This window comes from Bombus fervidus, chromosome 9, assembly GCF_041682495.2.
Source record: "Bombus fervidus isolate BK054 chromosome 9, iyBomFerv1, whole genome shotgun sequence".
In the NCBI taxonomy this organism is placed as follows: domain Eukaryota; kingdom Metazoa; phylum Arthropoda; class Insecta; order Hymenoptera; family Apidae; genus Bombus; species Bombus fervidus.
In genome coordinates this window covers 4,458,805-4,475,315 of record NC_091525.1, presented here as the reverse complement: position 1 = coordinate 4,475,315, position 16,511 = coordinate 4,458,805, and the positions used below count along the sequence as shown (strand labels likewise).

Here is a 16,511-nt window from a genome sequence, read left to right as displayed (position 1 = left end):
TCCCACATATTTTCTTGTCAATCAGAGACGTATTTCGTTTGTTTCGTTTTATTGCATTACACAAACGGGGCTGGGGAGGCAAAATTAAATAGCGGATTAAATAGTTCAGCGCGACGCTTTAACAAATTAAAAACGTAAAAACATTAACAGTACAATATAGTTTCTTATCGTACGTAGACGTAATGCGATGGCAGTCTTGAGTCCTGGAAAGATGCTGTGATTGTTGCACGGTTATTTCAATTTTAAATTTTCTATGTTCTATTTCCTATTTTCTATTTTCATTCGTCTCCGGTATATGCATTTTTTTAAACTCGCTTTGTGATCTTCGACTCTTCTCTGTCTCGCGGCTTAATCTTCATTCGGTAATAGTTCTTTTATTTGCGATAAGCTTTTGCTCGTGGCAGTGTCTGGAAATAAAAAATCGAAGGGGAAACCTTTCATAAAGTATGATCCAATAACAACTTATGTTTCCATTACTTATACTCGTGATGCATATCGAAACAGACATCGGTTAAACAGTATGGTTTTCAGAGACTAGTGAACAAAAGATGAGTTACACGCAATCCCGAATAATAACGTGTGACCGTATAAACACCATCATAGCAATCATGATTCTAACTGGCGACTATAGGATATGAAATCTAAGATTGCTGCAACTATGCGAATTACATTAGCATCAATAGCTCTTCTACTCTATAATAGTAATAACAATAACAATAATGAAAATTAAGAAAGAGAAGGAAGACATATTCTCACACAGAAATTTCTATCCTACCTTTCTTCTTTGAACTTCTTCTTACGATTAGTATTTCCTGGATACAAAAAATTTGATGTAAGTCGCGGTATAACTATTCCAATTAGCAAGAAGATAAGTGGAGGTTTCGTGTGAAGTGACAATTTTATTCCCGTCATCAATCATAACATAACCTTTTAAACAAATATTTGCTAAAAATGCGACATTGATCTACGCAAAGTCAACTGGTTAGAATCAATAATTGTAAAAAAAAAGAAAAAAAAGAGAAGATAAAGATTAACGCATGTATAATCGAGAATAATGAATGAGGTGAATATGAATAAAGATACCAATTCCAATATTGTGTATTTTGTACATACGTACCAAAGTTAGGACTACCTACGCCTCGACTGGCTTCTTCTTCTCTTTCTTCTTCTTTAGGAAAGATGGTGTCCTAAGGCCTTTCTTCTTCTTCTTTTCCTTTTTCGGTGACTCCTCGCTAACGCTCACATCCTGCGACACGGAACCCTTAACACGGAAGGTCCCAACCGTAACCATAAACCTTTCTGCATGCACATGCAAGTAGCCAATTCGCCTTTTCCTTCTTTCTCCCTACAAGCTCGCACACGCGCGCGCGCTTGCTCTTTTTTCCTCGAATCTTTTCTCCCATTATGTATCGTTTTATCAATATATATATATATGTACAGTACTATGCAAAAATGTTAAACCATCTACAAAAAAGGATCGTTCATTTTTATGAACGAGTATAACGATACTTGATGTTGTTCGAACTCTGTTATTACTTTCAAGAATTTAATTCAAGAATTATCAGTATAACTGAACTTCCTTAATTCGAATTTCTATAATTTTATTCTGTAGTATGAATCCGCTATGAAAATTTTTACGTATTGAAATATAAACTGATTATAATTCGAATTATTTGTCATATGACTAGGCGCGTTATTTTATCCTCTTAATTCGAATTTGAAGAAACCTAACCTTTGCAAGTAAAAGTTTACTCGCTATAAGTTGAAGTTTGATCACGGTTACTTTTACGATTCGAAATACATAATATTGCATATATATACATTACGGCAAAAAATTCTATATCAATCTGTACTCACTGTAGAGAATATCTAAAGGTTCGTTTTTATTTGAATCATAGTGATATAAATCAGACCACTGATTACACAAAACAGTATTCTATGTTTATTATTATAGAGAATTGATTATATTTTTGCACGCCACAAGAACGTACTGTAATAGAAAATGAAGTTATAGTTCAATTAATTATAAAATAAATAAATAATATTTTAAAAAATTCAAGTTCTCAAATCTTGACTTATACCACTATGACTTTTAAAATATCATATAACACTGTATGGTATGGAAATATTTCCTAAAAATTACCTGGAATTATGAGATCATCGTCGTAGATGGTCTAAAATGTTTCCATAGTATTGTACATACATATGTGTATAAATACACGCGCACGTGTGTCCCATTTTCTTTTCCTTCGCCCCTTAGCGTTTTGCATGATCTTTATTGGATCCATAAAAATCGGTCATTCTTAGATTCATGCAAGCGAACACTATTGGCGTACTAGCTTATTCCTAGCATTATATCGCAGTTAATGACGAAGCAGCATTTGTGTATGATTTTCAAGACTCGTTCGATAAATTAAAGATGAGATTGTGATATAAAGATTCATAAAAATTTACGATTAGTTTAAGATAAAAGATAATCACGACTAAGTCTTTCACGTATAAAAAATGATGCGACGTAGATTCGTTAGAAATAGTAAAAGACAAAAATGTGTAGCTTTATCATTTTACGAAACATCCTTATATGCAAAATGTGTCACGCAATTGGCACTGATCTTTAAATTGTTATAATAAATATTTAATGCATGATAAAAGGTATGTTCCAATCTTGTGACTGTGTGTATATATGCGATATATATTTCGTTATCGCATATATACTTTGAGAATCCTCGAGCTTTTCTTTCGATAATTTATCGCTCCCTTTTATTTTTGCATTTTTTAAGTTCTATTAATCGACAATATAGCATGATAAAGATTAAAGTTATATAAGATATTATTGCACATTTGTGATAAAACTCGAGAATAATGATAATATTTAAGTTAAGATGACATAAGAAACAAACCTCTTTACTACTTTGAGAAAATGTACTGTGATGCGCATCAGAGTGATCGCCATTTACGGTATTTTCCCCTGAAACAATAAGGTGAGAAATATTACACGTTGTCTAAAAATTTTGCATATAAATGATAAAGAAGGGAAGCATAATATTATGTAAAATCTATGTTTACTATTAATAGAGAGTGTATAAATAAAATTAGTGTATAAGTTAGAATATCACAAGAAATTGGCGAAGATAGTCAAATACTCACGCTTACCTTGAAAACGAAAACCAAAGTATAATTCTTGTTTGCTCTTCAAGCGTTTCGAATATGCAGTCACATTATAGCAACTGATAAAGATGTTAAAATGGATATTAAAATGATTTATTTTGATCTTTGTATCTCGTTACGTTTAGGAAAATTATTTATTTCATAATTTTAATATGTTTCGCATACAAAACATGTACTCGATACAAATAAAAGAAAAAATAAATAAATAAAGAAAGAAAAAACTAAAAAGACAAAGTATGCAATATCAGAACACGAACAATGTGCATAATACAACTGCAAACACTAGATATAAACAATAAACAAAACGAGCACTGTGTAAATTAAAATACAAATTAACATATCGTTTTATACCTTTGATAAATAAAAAAATTTCTTTGGTTTCTAGCAACAGAAAAGGAATATTTTTGTGGATATTTGAAAAAGTATCCTTTAAATAATCCTAGGAACTAAATTCTACGATCATGGTTCTACTATTGGTTTTTTCAAGTTATTAGCTTAAAGAAACTCCACTGAAGCAAGTGTTACATCTTTGAGGGGATGAATTTCTGAAAAGGACGATGTTTGATCGTTTGATGAGATCATTTTAAAGGAATGCATTATTGTTATTTTTTAAGTTATGACTAGATAATTCTTTGTCATTTACGATTTCGTCGGAATCACAAAATGTATAAGTATCATTAAGTCGTTTTCCTCCAATTTCTGCGTTTAAATCCACAACCTTCTCATCTGATTCTTCTTCACCTATGGTCGATAATGGAGAATATTCTTGATTGTAATCCATAGGACAGGAATTCATACAATAAATACAATCAACGCACGCTTCTACAGCTTTAGTAGTCTCTGATAGTGTCATTGGTTCTCTTCTTTTTTTCTCAATTTCGAACAGATCATACGAACCTACATTGCAATCCATTTCAACGAGTTTCTCTAAACTTTCAGACAGACCAGGCTCGACTTCTTCCTTATTTTGTCTATGTGATGTTTTATTTTCAACACTGCTCTCAACATCAAAACTTCTCTCTATTCGGAAATTCAATGCAACTGCTTCTTTATCAGTATTTATTGGCTTCGCTTTTACTATTGTACGAAACTCGAAAATTGCGTCTGCTTCTGTTTCAACAGATTGATTATTCTCCTCGTCTAAAGCCAAATTCTCAAAAGAAATCGATGTAACTCCCATACTTCGATCAGAACTTTTTTTTGATTCATCACTGTTTATCATTGTTGTCAAATTATCCACGTGCTGCCCAATTTCCTCTTTCTCATTGTTACTAGTATTACTGTCTTCTTTTTCTTTCAGCTCTACAGCCTGAGAAGTCTCTGATAGTTTTGCTAATTCTTCTTCCCTTGTATCAATTTCGGGTAAATTATCCGAATCTATATTCCAACCCATCTCAGCAAGCTTTTCTAAACTTTCAGATAGACTGAGTTTAACTTTTTCTTTGTCTTGTTTATGAGATCTTTTATTTCCAACATCTGAATTCATATTCCAATCTATCTCAGCGAGTTTCTCTAAACTTTCAGATAGACCGGGCTCAACTTCTTCCATATTTTGCCTATGCGATCTTTTATTTTCAACACTGCTCTCAACACCAAAATTTCTCTCTATTCGGAAGTTCAATTCAAATTCCCTTTTATCAGTATTTGTTGGCTTCGCCTTCACTAGTGTATGAAATTCGAAAATTGCTGCTTCCGTCATGTCATCTACTTCTGCTGCTGTTTCAGCAGACTGATCATTCTTCTCGTGTAAAACCAGATTCTCAAAAGCGGTAACAGTCGGTGCAACTTGTGCGTTTCGATCAGATGCTTTTTTTGATTTGTCACTGTTTATCATCGTTGTCAAATCCTTCTGCTGTCCAATGTTTTCTTCTTCATTGCTAACAGTATCATTGTTCCCTTTTTCTCTCAGCTCTATATTTGCATAGGTTTTTGCTTTCTTAATTTCATCGCATGCATCGATCACATGGTGAATAACTTCATGTATAACAATAACAGGTGTAGTTTGATTGGTCTGAGTCTTTTCGATTTCTTTCGGCGTGTGTTCATTATCTTTTACGTTCAAACACAATTTTGGAGTTGAGAATTGCCGAGAAATGGTTGATAACGGCGAACTACATCGATCATTTAACTCTATACTCGAAAGAATATCATAAACGTTTTGAAAAATTTCATTTACTAGACAGTAAATGATCACATACGTGTCATTTCCATTAAGTTCTGCGATAATTTCATTCGCCATATTGCTTATGTCATTTCGAAAATATTCACCGGTAGTTTCCAGCAATTCTAAAGTCGTGTCAGCGAATAGTTCCAACATATCAGATCCTTCGTTCGAACCAATTTCAACTTGTCCATTATCAAAACATATATCGTTATTTATAGTCTTGTTATCGTTAGAAATCTCACACTTTTCACTGTCAGATAACGAATTGAACCAGATATAATTATCAATTTTATCGTCTACGCAGTCCTTTTTCTCCCATTGTTGTTCGTTTTTGGGACTTTTCTTTTCGTTAGATTGCAAAAAGCAATCTTGCTCCAAGTTATTATTGGGTTCAAATGTAAATGTTGATAACTTCGACGATTTGTCTATCATCGTTTTATCGACATTTTCGTTATCATTTTCTGAATTCATACATGGTGTCAAACTGTATATTAAACTCATATCGGACGGATCTAAACTATATTTCTTTGAGACTTTAAATTCAGGAGAAGATAAAGCAATTAATCTTGTTTTCGTTGGCGGTATGTTTGAATCAATACAGCTTACTATTTCGGTAATCTGTTCCATAGAGCTTGTATCGATCGACTTCAAATTCGTTTTATCATTTCTATCTTTTTCTTTCATTTTTTCGTTAGAAGACGGAACATTCAATGAATTTACGTTATTTTTCATTTCCAATGATCTGCGAACTTTAGATTTTCTTTTCTTGGTCAATTCTTCTTGTGTTTTTTTATCTTCAAAGTAAACCGAATTTGGAACTTGTTCAAGACCATTACATTTCGTGTCACCCGAGCAATTTACTTGCTCACCAGTTAATATAACTGGAGGACAAGGACGGTAGTCAATTAACTTAGTTACTAACCGCTCTGCGATTATGTCACCTCGGACAATTTCTAAACGTGGTTCGTATCGATATAGTTCAGCAACTGGACAATGACGGTGTTTATTAATAATGCAGGCATCATTTTCAATCTTGTTCTCACATTTGTTTTTGCATTGACTGCAGAACCTGCTCGGTGAACCAAGATCTGCAACCATAGTGTCCCACAATACCACAATTGTATTTTAATATTTGCTCCTTTCGTTTATCTTCTTTCTCAGAAGATATTTATTATGATCACGGATGCTCACACCTGCGTATCTGAGAAAGTTCTTGTATTCGCAACAGTTGACAAGATGAAAAGTATAATATCTTAAAATCTTTCAACTGTGACATCAAACAAATCCAACAAATTGGTCCGAGTATATGCCGAGACAAATTGATTTCTTAAAAATCGTGTCAGTCATTACCATACTCGAATTTTGCACACAGCTTTTATAAATTACATTTACTATAATTCGTAATTCAAGGAAGAACTTATAATGAGAACAGAATATTATTTATTAATGCGATGCAAGGTAGTTAACGTGCAATCTAGGACATAAATTAAAAAATGGGAAAAAATATGGAGGAAATAACACTTATACTCCTGTACCAAACATAAATATGCAAAATGTTTATGCGAATGTAAGTACATCCATGCAAGGTGCAAGCGTTAGTGATCATAAATAAAGGTGACAAATTAAGGTAGGGAAAAAATGTAATGACAAATTACAACACCTTCGTGCTTATGGAACAAGCCTTGCGATCGTTATCATTAATTATACGAAATTTCATTTAAAAATGCAATATTATGAAACACATAGAAGACAGGAGGAATAAGACTTAAAAAAAAAAAAAAAAAAAAAAAAATGTAAAAGTAACACGACACAAGACTCCCCATATATTATATCGAACATGCATACTGCACGTTTCTTCGATCATTTTCAAAATACCTCCGCCTCTATGAAAATGATCGATTTAAAGTGCATAGGCTCTGGGAACTAAAAATTGTAAAAAAAAATAGCTTACCGTCGCTCAATACAACTTCAGGTTGACTTGGTGCAGGCACTTGTTTCGTTTCTATCCGTAGTACTCGGGGTTCTGAAAGTAATTGAGATACAATGCATTGATCTATATATTTTTCAGTTCTGAGATAACAATAAAATATAAAAAACATATGAGAATTTGTTGTTACTTACCATCTCTGCTCTCTTCTTCTGTTTCCGAAGTTACAGATACCGGTGATTGAATTGGACTTTTGGCAGTGCTTGATTCGTGTGTTGCCCGACTAACATTGAATGATGACAATGCTTCCGATTCTGATTGTGATTCATCATCTGTAAAACGAGAAAAGATCAAACCAAGATTAAATTTACTCACTATGTAAATTTTCAATTGAGGGCAAATTTATATGTTATTTTGCTTACAGATATCTCCTTTTTGTTTGCGTTCAACTTCTCTCTTATACTGATCGAGTTCTTGATCAGTGACAGCATCGAAAGGATTTTTGGCATATGGTGTCTTGTAAACCATTGCGTTGTGTTGAAACCCTCTTTGAATGATACCTTTACTGGCTGCCCCTACCAACACTACTTGTTCTCCTGTTCCGCTAATAGTGGCATCCTTTCATAAGCGAATGTTCTCATCAATATATATTTTACCAAAAATATGATATATAATTTAACAAGATAATAAATTAATAAATTATTATAATTTTAATTTCGAGTTACTACTTAAAAACGTGTCACATTACCTGCATTTTTTTGGCTTCTTCCCATGTAACTCCTTCTAATATGTGTGATTGTGGCCCAGCTGATATCTTATCTGCCCTACGGTAATCCTTTATCTAAACAAAAAAGCACAGCTCCAAGGGTTTAATCAGTTTGCAAATACAAAATATTTATATATTATTTCATTGAAATATTTTAAGGAATGAACGTAATCAATGCAATTTCATGTTACTTACCTGTTGTTGTAATTGTTTAAATTCCTTTGGATTGGTATTTTTCGGTACAAATTGAAGGGCACTGTCGATCTTCACCGGTGTACTGCTATGCGTCGGAGATCCGTCTGACACCCACTGCACACAAAACCAGAACGTTAGTCGACCCTCATCGATAATTCGACATCCAACACAGCATTATGAGATACCTATTTTCGCATTGTCTGCGTATGTTATGTGTGCCTGCTTTGCTGGTGATGTCGTCTCGTTATTATTTCAATCAATTTGCGTACGTAACACATTATTAATGTTGCAACATTTTAGACTATTCATTTGCCAAATTCAAGTACAAATTTTTCGATTAATTTACCTACGATCTAATCTTCTTACAGTATTAAAAAAATTACGTCTACGTCTATTTACGCCTATATATACTACTGTCATTAACAGCGAATATTCTTCGAGTGTTTCATATCTACCTCCCTCTGATCTAGGGTCGATCGATCTGGTTTTGTAAATGCAGTGGGACGAAGAGTTGAATATCCATCCCTTCGACGACACGATTTTAACAGGCACACATTCATACACAGTTTTGAATGTGAATCAGTCAAATAATGATATCCATGCGCATCATATGATTATCTTAAATTCGATGCTCATACAACAGCGTTAAAATGCCATAAACTCGACAAAATGCTCGAGAATAAGGCTATTATTTGTTCATCGAATCGATCATTGAAATATAGATTCATAACACACTTCAATAAAATTCTTTCTATTTTTTTTCTTCATTTTATACATGCTTCCATGCCGTTGTAAAGAGAAGGGTTCTATCTTTTTTCGAAAAATTACCTATACACGATAAACAGTAGACATATATTTATTTATATATTAATAAGCTACAAGAGAGAGGCGCGATAAAGTCCCATTATAATTTTAGTCAATCCACCGAAAGATACACAATATTATAGCAACATTTATTTAGAACTACATTTTATATTAATCATAAGTAGATCGTTGAAAATTTATTAGATGTATTAAGTTGTATTTCCTTTTCCCTCTCTCTTTCCTTTCTTTTCACATGTATTTCTTCACAGTGTAGTTTCTACTATAATATCATAAATTGGAATGTATCGAAGGTACGCAAATATCACTACGGAGATTATAAACAACGAACAAATGTAATATAATTGATCAGGAGGATTCAATGTTCATAATAATTATGAACTTTTACTTTCAGTTACTTTCCATATGAGATCTTTCTTTTTCGTCGTGTCTTAAATGTATGCAATAAAGTATATTGAAAGAGAATGAAATGATTTGTTTTCTTAACTCAAAGGAACTAAGAACTATTTTTGAAAACTTTTACGATTTCTTTTCTTACAATTAACGACGATAATTACGTTTCGACAAATAACTTTATAGAAGATTATAAATGTAACAACATGTGCATGTAAAATATCAATCTTAATATAAATGCAAATCTTGACATTGTCTTAATAGTATTTTTTTTAATAATATTATGCAAGATCGTCTAATTCTTGCGTAAATTTCATCTTCCTTTCCATACACTGTTTTTTACTTTCTTCTATTATTTTTTTTTTTATTTATCTTTTATTTTAAAAGCACGCCGTTACATCTATTCAGTTTTGTTCTCAAAAGTGATGACTTCTACCTTTGTAATTTTCTTCGGATCAGGAGTTCCTGTTTCAAGTATTTCGACCTTCTGGTATACATTGGGCGAATTTAACCAACGTGACCTATCCGTGCCTTTACGACCACCTTTCCAGAGCCTATAAAAAAGTGGGAACGTAATAAGTTTTCTTCAATAATTGTGAAGCACCTTTATGTAACAAACATATTTACCCCTGTTTATAAAGTTCTTCTTCTTCAAGTAAATATCCTAAAGACGAGACTGCCGGTGGTACTTCTACATCATTTCGAGGCCGCGGAGGTTCTCCTTTTACTAGTGGATTTCTGTATATATAGCCAGTTCGGAAACCCTGCGAATGACCCAATAACTTGTTAGCTATTACAGAATCAGTAATAAGCGAGAACGATGCAACGTTCCGGAATGAAAGAAAAAAACAGAAGGACTGAGGTAAAAACAACAGAAGGTCTATATACTTACTGCATTATCGAGCATTCGCATAAGTGCCTCAAATTCAGTTCCACCAATTCGCCAACGCTTTTCGAGTTTCTCAGCAAGAGCAGTGGTTTCGGTGATTTGAGCTGTTTGTTGCGGTGTGGGTGGTTTTCTCGAGGCTTCGAATATAGCTTTCTTAGACTCTTCGGAAATAAGATTTAAATTATCCAAACCAGCAGGCATTAGTTTTAACTGGGTCTCGCAAGCTAGGACCATATTGTAAACATTGAAGAAAGCTTCTTCGACAGTTTCTCCGCAGCAGAGAGCACCGCGATTCGTTAAAAGCATAACTTTATTCATCGGCCCAAGATTTCTTGCTATCTTCTCTTTTTCTTCTGGTTCAAAAAATCCACCTACATACTGGTGCGTGCTTACCTCTCCTATTACTATACTTTCTTGTCCAATTGGCAGTAATCCGCACTTTAATGACGAGATCTGAGAAAATATATAATTAACAGAGACGCAAAATGTAAAAACAGAATAAAATATGCATTTCTTTACTCACAGCAGTAACGGACGGAGTGGTAATATGAACAATGCATTTTATATCAGGTCTAGCAGCGTGGATCGTTGAATGCAATTGAAACCCTGCCACATGAACACCAAAATTGGTTGTCCCCTGTTCCACGACCGTTCCTTGCATATCAACTTTAATCAAGCTTGAAGCAGTAACTTCGTGATACAACAGACCATATGGATTAACTAAAAAGTGTTCTTGATCTTGATTTAAACGTGCTGTAATTTGTCCACCAACACCTTGAGTCCAACCATAGAGATCAAGCAGTCTAAATACTGCTGCCAATTTGCAACGCAATAGTTTCTCTCCCTTTGCATAACCCATACTTTCGACACCACGTATATCGTTGATGGGTAATACACAATTAGAAGCTGTAATAAAATTAGTTAGATAAGTATTTGATAAAACACAATTGAATAACTGGTATTTAATGAACTTACTTTTAAAAACATTTGCATTAAACCGAGCACCTTGTGCACCCATCATATCAGATATTTGCTGTAATAGACCTGATGGTCCAGCACCATCTTTCATTTGTGTCTCAATAATGCGTTCTAATTCTTCGCGAAAAAGTCGAGAATTCATCATCATTTCAACTCTCTTCCTTCTTTCCATCTCCCTCATATCCTACACAAAAAAGTAATGGAAAATATAATTTGAAAATATTTCTTAGATATGCAACATTGTTGTGCGATTTTTCATTCAAGTCACATATACCGTCTGATAGTGGACTGTTTTATATATGCCTAGAAATCCCAAAGAGGTGGCTAAAAAGCGCAATATGTATCCAAAACTTTACACATAGCACAAAACGTAAGTAAAAGATCCCACAAAAATTCTTTTATACCTTAAAAAATTTTTTCGAAATCTTACCGCATCGATGTCAGCAGGCCGCATTTTACTCTTCTCTTCTTCTGTCAAACCGTCCATTACCCCATTCGTATGTGGTTCAGTCAACGGTTGTTGTTGACTTGTGTCTGCCATTCTTGCTAATTACTGTCCTTTCTTTTCTAAGTTATATTCTTTTTCCTCGTCGTTTATTTGCTTTTTCGTATTTTTAATCACTGTCGCTATCACTATCACCGCCACTACCACTAGCTACGACACTACCACTGTCACTGCTACCGCCGCCGCCACCACCACCACCTCCACCGCCGCCACCACCACCGCCGCCACCTCCTCCGCCACCTCCACCTCCTTCCACCCCTGCCGTTGAATACCGACTAAAACAAAATGTTTTACGTCATTATTAATAACTATTAATACGTTTTAATATATTTTTAAAAATTAAAAGGAAAAACAAGGAACTCGTTTCTCGATTAGATATAATTCTTATCTTTCTAGTTAAATAGCACTGATTTAACACTTTATCTTTCAGTATTCTTTTGATTCTAACATAAGGGGTATATCATACTTCGTTATCTATAGGAAAGATAATTTTCAGGTGTTTCTCTGCTCATTTCGAATGTAGAAACCAATGAACACAAGAAAAGCGACAGGAGACAGCAAACGATCAATAAACTTCCGAGTAACAGTCAAGTAGAGTAAGGTGCGTCGAACGCGTAGATGGTAGGGGAAAATTACAAGAATCCTTAGTGCGACTGAAATCGTAGTTTTCTTTTTTCAAATTCTTACTACGTTTATTTATATCACGTGTTTCCATCGTCTTCCCCTATGGTCGTATCCTAACCCCCTATCTTAACGCCATCTTTCATTTTATATTTTCCGTATCTCCTTTTGTTCAGTTTTTAAATATACTGCGACAATAAATGTATCTACATCCTGCCATTCTACTATCAAAAATAAAATATTTAATCTCTTATATCCTAAATTATGTCCTCTTGATTTTTTGCCGCCATCTTTATTTCTGATATTTCAAGTCTGTTTAAAATAACACGTATGCTAAAAATAGATACTTCTTAAAAATTAGAGCATAATTGTGACAAGAATAATACTTATAAGTGTCGTCAGACTTCTAAAAATATTTGGTTAATAAAAGAAATCTAATACGGACATATAGAATTAATACTGTTGAAGATTACATATTTAATGTGTGCTTTATTTTTTTTTATACTTATCCAACCAATGATTGCTCAGAAAACATAGAAAAAAAAATTTATAGTACAATTATAAAGAACAGAAAAGGTTGCTTTGGTATATTATTATTTAAATTAGTTCGTACAGTAAAAAAATAAGTATATTTTGTATTGCACCTGTTCATCGTTAGATGTGTCAAGCACCATACACTAGAGTATCGCTAATAACCTTGTTTAACGGCTCTTGATAATTCGGAAGCGTATGCTTAACCCAAATTCTCAACTTCCGCAAATTCTACTCTAAACAGGCAAATTGCAGAGATCGTTCTACAAATTCTTTTACTGCTCATACGAAATATCTTTGCCACTATGTTTAGAGCGATTTTCTATTCAATTGCTTTTTTACCGCTCACTTTATCGATTTCGTTCCAAACGTTATCGTACACACAATGGTGGAGAAAAGGATTTTATTTAACAATTTCCTCAGTTCTTTTTAATTTCAGTAAACGTAATTATAATTTATTATTTCTATATTTTAAAAAAATAATACTACCTATTTTAAAATATGAACAAAATTCTGTAACTATATGCTACGTTGAAACAAATAAAAAGTACTGCAGTTTAAGTTATTGATCGAATAATGTACGGTGTTTAATATTAAAGTCATTGTGTTAGTTTATAAAAAGCAAATTGTTATATTGTTATATCAATATTTGAGATATATAATAATAGAAATTTTATTTCTCATACGTTCAACAATAAAGTTTACTTTCAAGATTAATCATAAACAGTATATATGATATAACAATAGCGATCACTATTACAAAGTTCTATCCATATTTATATTATTATATATTTTAAATATTAATATGATTTTTCTCTTGTATTATATGTATCCTAACTTGGTTAATTTTTACATTAAATTTTATTGATTAGTAGGTGACAGATAAAAGATATAAATGTTTATTGAATTATTTTATATTATTTTATCTGAATATTGGAAAGAAAAAACCTAAAAAGATTTCTTATTTTAAACAACTTCTTTATCTTACGTACGTACATAATTCATTATGACCAAGTAATGTCATTCCTTCAATTAACGTTCGTCAACGAACGCCAATTGAATTCTAGCCATTCACGGTTAATCGACATTACCTTGCTATCATTTATCTGTATCATGACGATATCAATTTTTCGCTTTCTTGTATATTTCATAAGAATAATTATTAAATTTATACGTCTGTTTAAATATGTGTTTTTTGAGAAAAATATAAAAACTGGTCAAACAAGTTACGAGACCTGTTAGTATTTCGTGGAAAAGAGCCAATTAGGATGAAAAACGTAGATAATGTATTGAACTATCGAGATAGTGAACTGAATGCGCGTATTGCGCGCGGGATACTTAATGCGACGCGTCCGCTGTTTCTCGACGCGATGATGTCATAACTTAAAACGTAAAGCTTACTATCGGTGCTCGTTGGGCGATACTACGTTTGCCCGGGCATAATGAAAGGCACGATCGTTATAGTCTATGTCAATATAGTACATTCGTAGAACAGATCTTTTAACGAAATAACGAACCATTTGGTATTATATACGTTTTACTTAAATTCGTTTTCCATTATTAATAATAACATTATTTTCAATGAAATAATATTTCGAATAGTAATACTGTTCAAAAATATGTAATAAGATTCAGAGGAACAGCAAATTATAATTAGAGGTAAATTCAAGTGAAATGCATTTAAATCAATCAAAAGTTGAAAAAAACTGAAGAGATAAATCAACACACCAGCAAACGCACAGGTGAACGTGCCTACTATAGAATCGAAACTCGAGAGTAGCAAGTTTATTTCCAAGCGACGATAGATCGCGCGGGCGGTCTGGAGTTTGTAACAAAAAAAAAAAAGAACGTCACCGATTATGCAGCAACCTATTGAACCTACGTGTTAAATAATACTTTTTACGGTAAAATTGGTGATGATTTAAGATTTTTGTTGAAGACACTTGCCTATACGAGAATATCCGCGTTGCATTGTTGTTTTCTCACCATTTACGAATTCGATCATAAGGACGTTGAGACGAACTCAGCGTATGGTTATTCGTGTGAATACGCCCAAATGACCACTACATGTATGTCAATTTAGTCCTCTACAAACAAACGCGAGCAATTTCGTGTACATAACCGTGCGCGCCCGCGACATTCAGAAGTAAATTTAATAGCATAAAAGAGAATCAACTTGTACACTGGTTACACCTTGTCGAGCTTTTTTGTCCTGACACTACTAGGCGGAGCAGTGTAACCAATTGATTAAATACACGTAGAGAATAACGAAAGGAAACTGAGTCTCGCCTACTGTTCAAATAATGACACACTTATTTATCATTGTAGAGACAACCTCCATATAGAACACTAAAATAATATCAACTTTTAAATTCACGAAATGAAAACCTGAAATGAATATAGTTTTTAGTTTCATCTGAATGGTTCCCGCCGGTCATAGTTTACGCAATGCTGTGAAACATTATGTTAAGAGAAAGAATGGAGTAGCACATTGCAATCGCGTTTAAGGTTAAATTTTTCATAAAAACTGTATGTTTAACACGAATATAGAAATAAAAGAAGGTCAATGGTTTAACAATGCAAATGGCGATACAGCAATGGTGAGTAATGGGTTTCAATGGCGCAATTATGACAGCGAGTATCTTGACAGTAATTATCGACGTACTTTTACCAAATATTCTTAAACCGATGAGGAACACGACTAACAAAATTGTGAGACAATGCGTTGTTGAAAAGTGTCTACAAATGTAGAAAAAAATATCCAAGATTGCCGCTCAACCGACTCGACTCGACTCTACACAACTCGGCACGGTACGACACACCCCTTACGCTACGTCATTCTTGTCAATTATTTCGAACCACGTTCTCTCGTACAGAGTGCTGGAACTTTCCAAGTGATTCGTATTTACAATGGTATTTTGTACTATTAGTTAGTGAAGTAGTGACTTACCTAGCGCAAAATCGGCAACTATCGTCAATGATCGATATATCCGTATTCGTTGGGGAACCGTTCGACTCGCTGTTCGTATCACCGAGCGGTCGTTCCGTTCGGTGGACAGCTTCCCCGCCCCCGTCGCCGTCGATGCTCTTCCGGCGGCTGGCGAACCTTCCCCAAGCCTCCTCCTCCACCTCCTAGTAGCTTCGCTCCTACTACCACCACTACTATTCCTACCACCACCACTTCCACTTCCACTTCCACTTCTATCTTCTGCTCACCACTTTCGTTACAACCACTTCGAGCTTTGTATCTCCTTTTCTCCTTCTGTATTTACTTTTCCAACCAGCTCTACTTTTTAACCTATGCTTTTATAATTTATTTATATTATATAACATGTATTTATGTCAGTTAGAATACTCATACTTGGTCCTTTTTCGGTTGTGTACAGAGGTCGATTCTCCTAAACGATTAAAACTTCGTTATCAAGTGTGAATATTTCGTCTTCGTCTCTACACTGCTCCGCATTCCTGCTTTTTTCCTCCAACTAATTGTACAATGGGCACGCGGATCGTGCGCACAATACTACTGCGCAACTGATCTGAAAGCGACCCAAT

General features: G+C 33.8%; 1 protein-coding gene across 8 annotated transcripts; it reads right to left on the bottom strand.

Moving 5' to 3' along the window:
* Positions 1 to 9: 9 nt before the first annotated feature.
* Positions 10 to 16,446, bottom strand: Hts (adducin 1-like protein hts). Of its 8 annotated transcripts, none has more exons than XR_011800622.1 (16): positions 15,910 to 16,429; positions 11,733 to 12,082; positions 11,300 to 11,486; positions 10,848 to 11,230; positions 10,328 to 10,777; positions 10,063 to 10,199; positions 9,872 to 9,989; positions 8,221 to 8,334; positions 8,008 to 8,100; positions 7,682 to 7,877; positions 7,454 to 7,591; positions 7,284 to 7,355; positions 2,901 to 2,968; positions 1,118 to 1,299; positions 776 to 812; positions 10 to 407 (listed from the first exon to the last, which is right to left on the bottom strand). XR_011800622.1 is itself a non-coding variant. In XM_072010115.1 (15 exons), exons 2-14 carry the CDS (start codon positions 11,841 to 11,843, stop codon positions 1,133 to 1,135), a joined length of 2,196 nt encoding a protein of 731 aa, XP_071866216.1. In that variant the 5' UTR covers positions 11,844 to 12,082; positions 15,910 to 16,428; the 3' UTR covers positions 10 to 407; positions 1,118 to 1,132. The 8 variants fall into 8 exon arrangements, 4 of the variants coding, with proteins under 4 accessions (XP_071866216.1, XP_071866217.1, XP_071866218.1 ...); XR_011800619.1 differs by having other exon boundaries at positions 1,118 to 1,261; XR_011800620.1 differs by having other exon boundaries at positions 1,118 to 1,246.
* Positions 16,447 to 16,511: the final 65 nt, after the last annotated feature.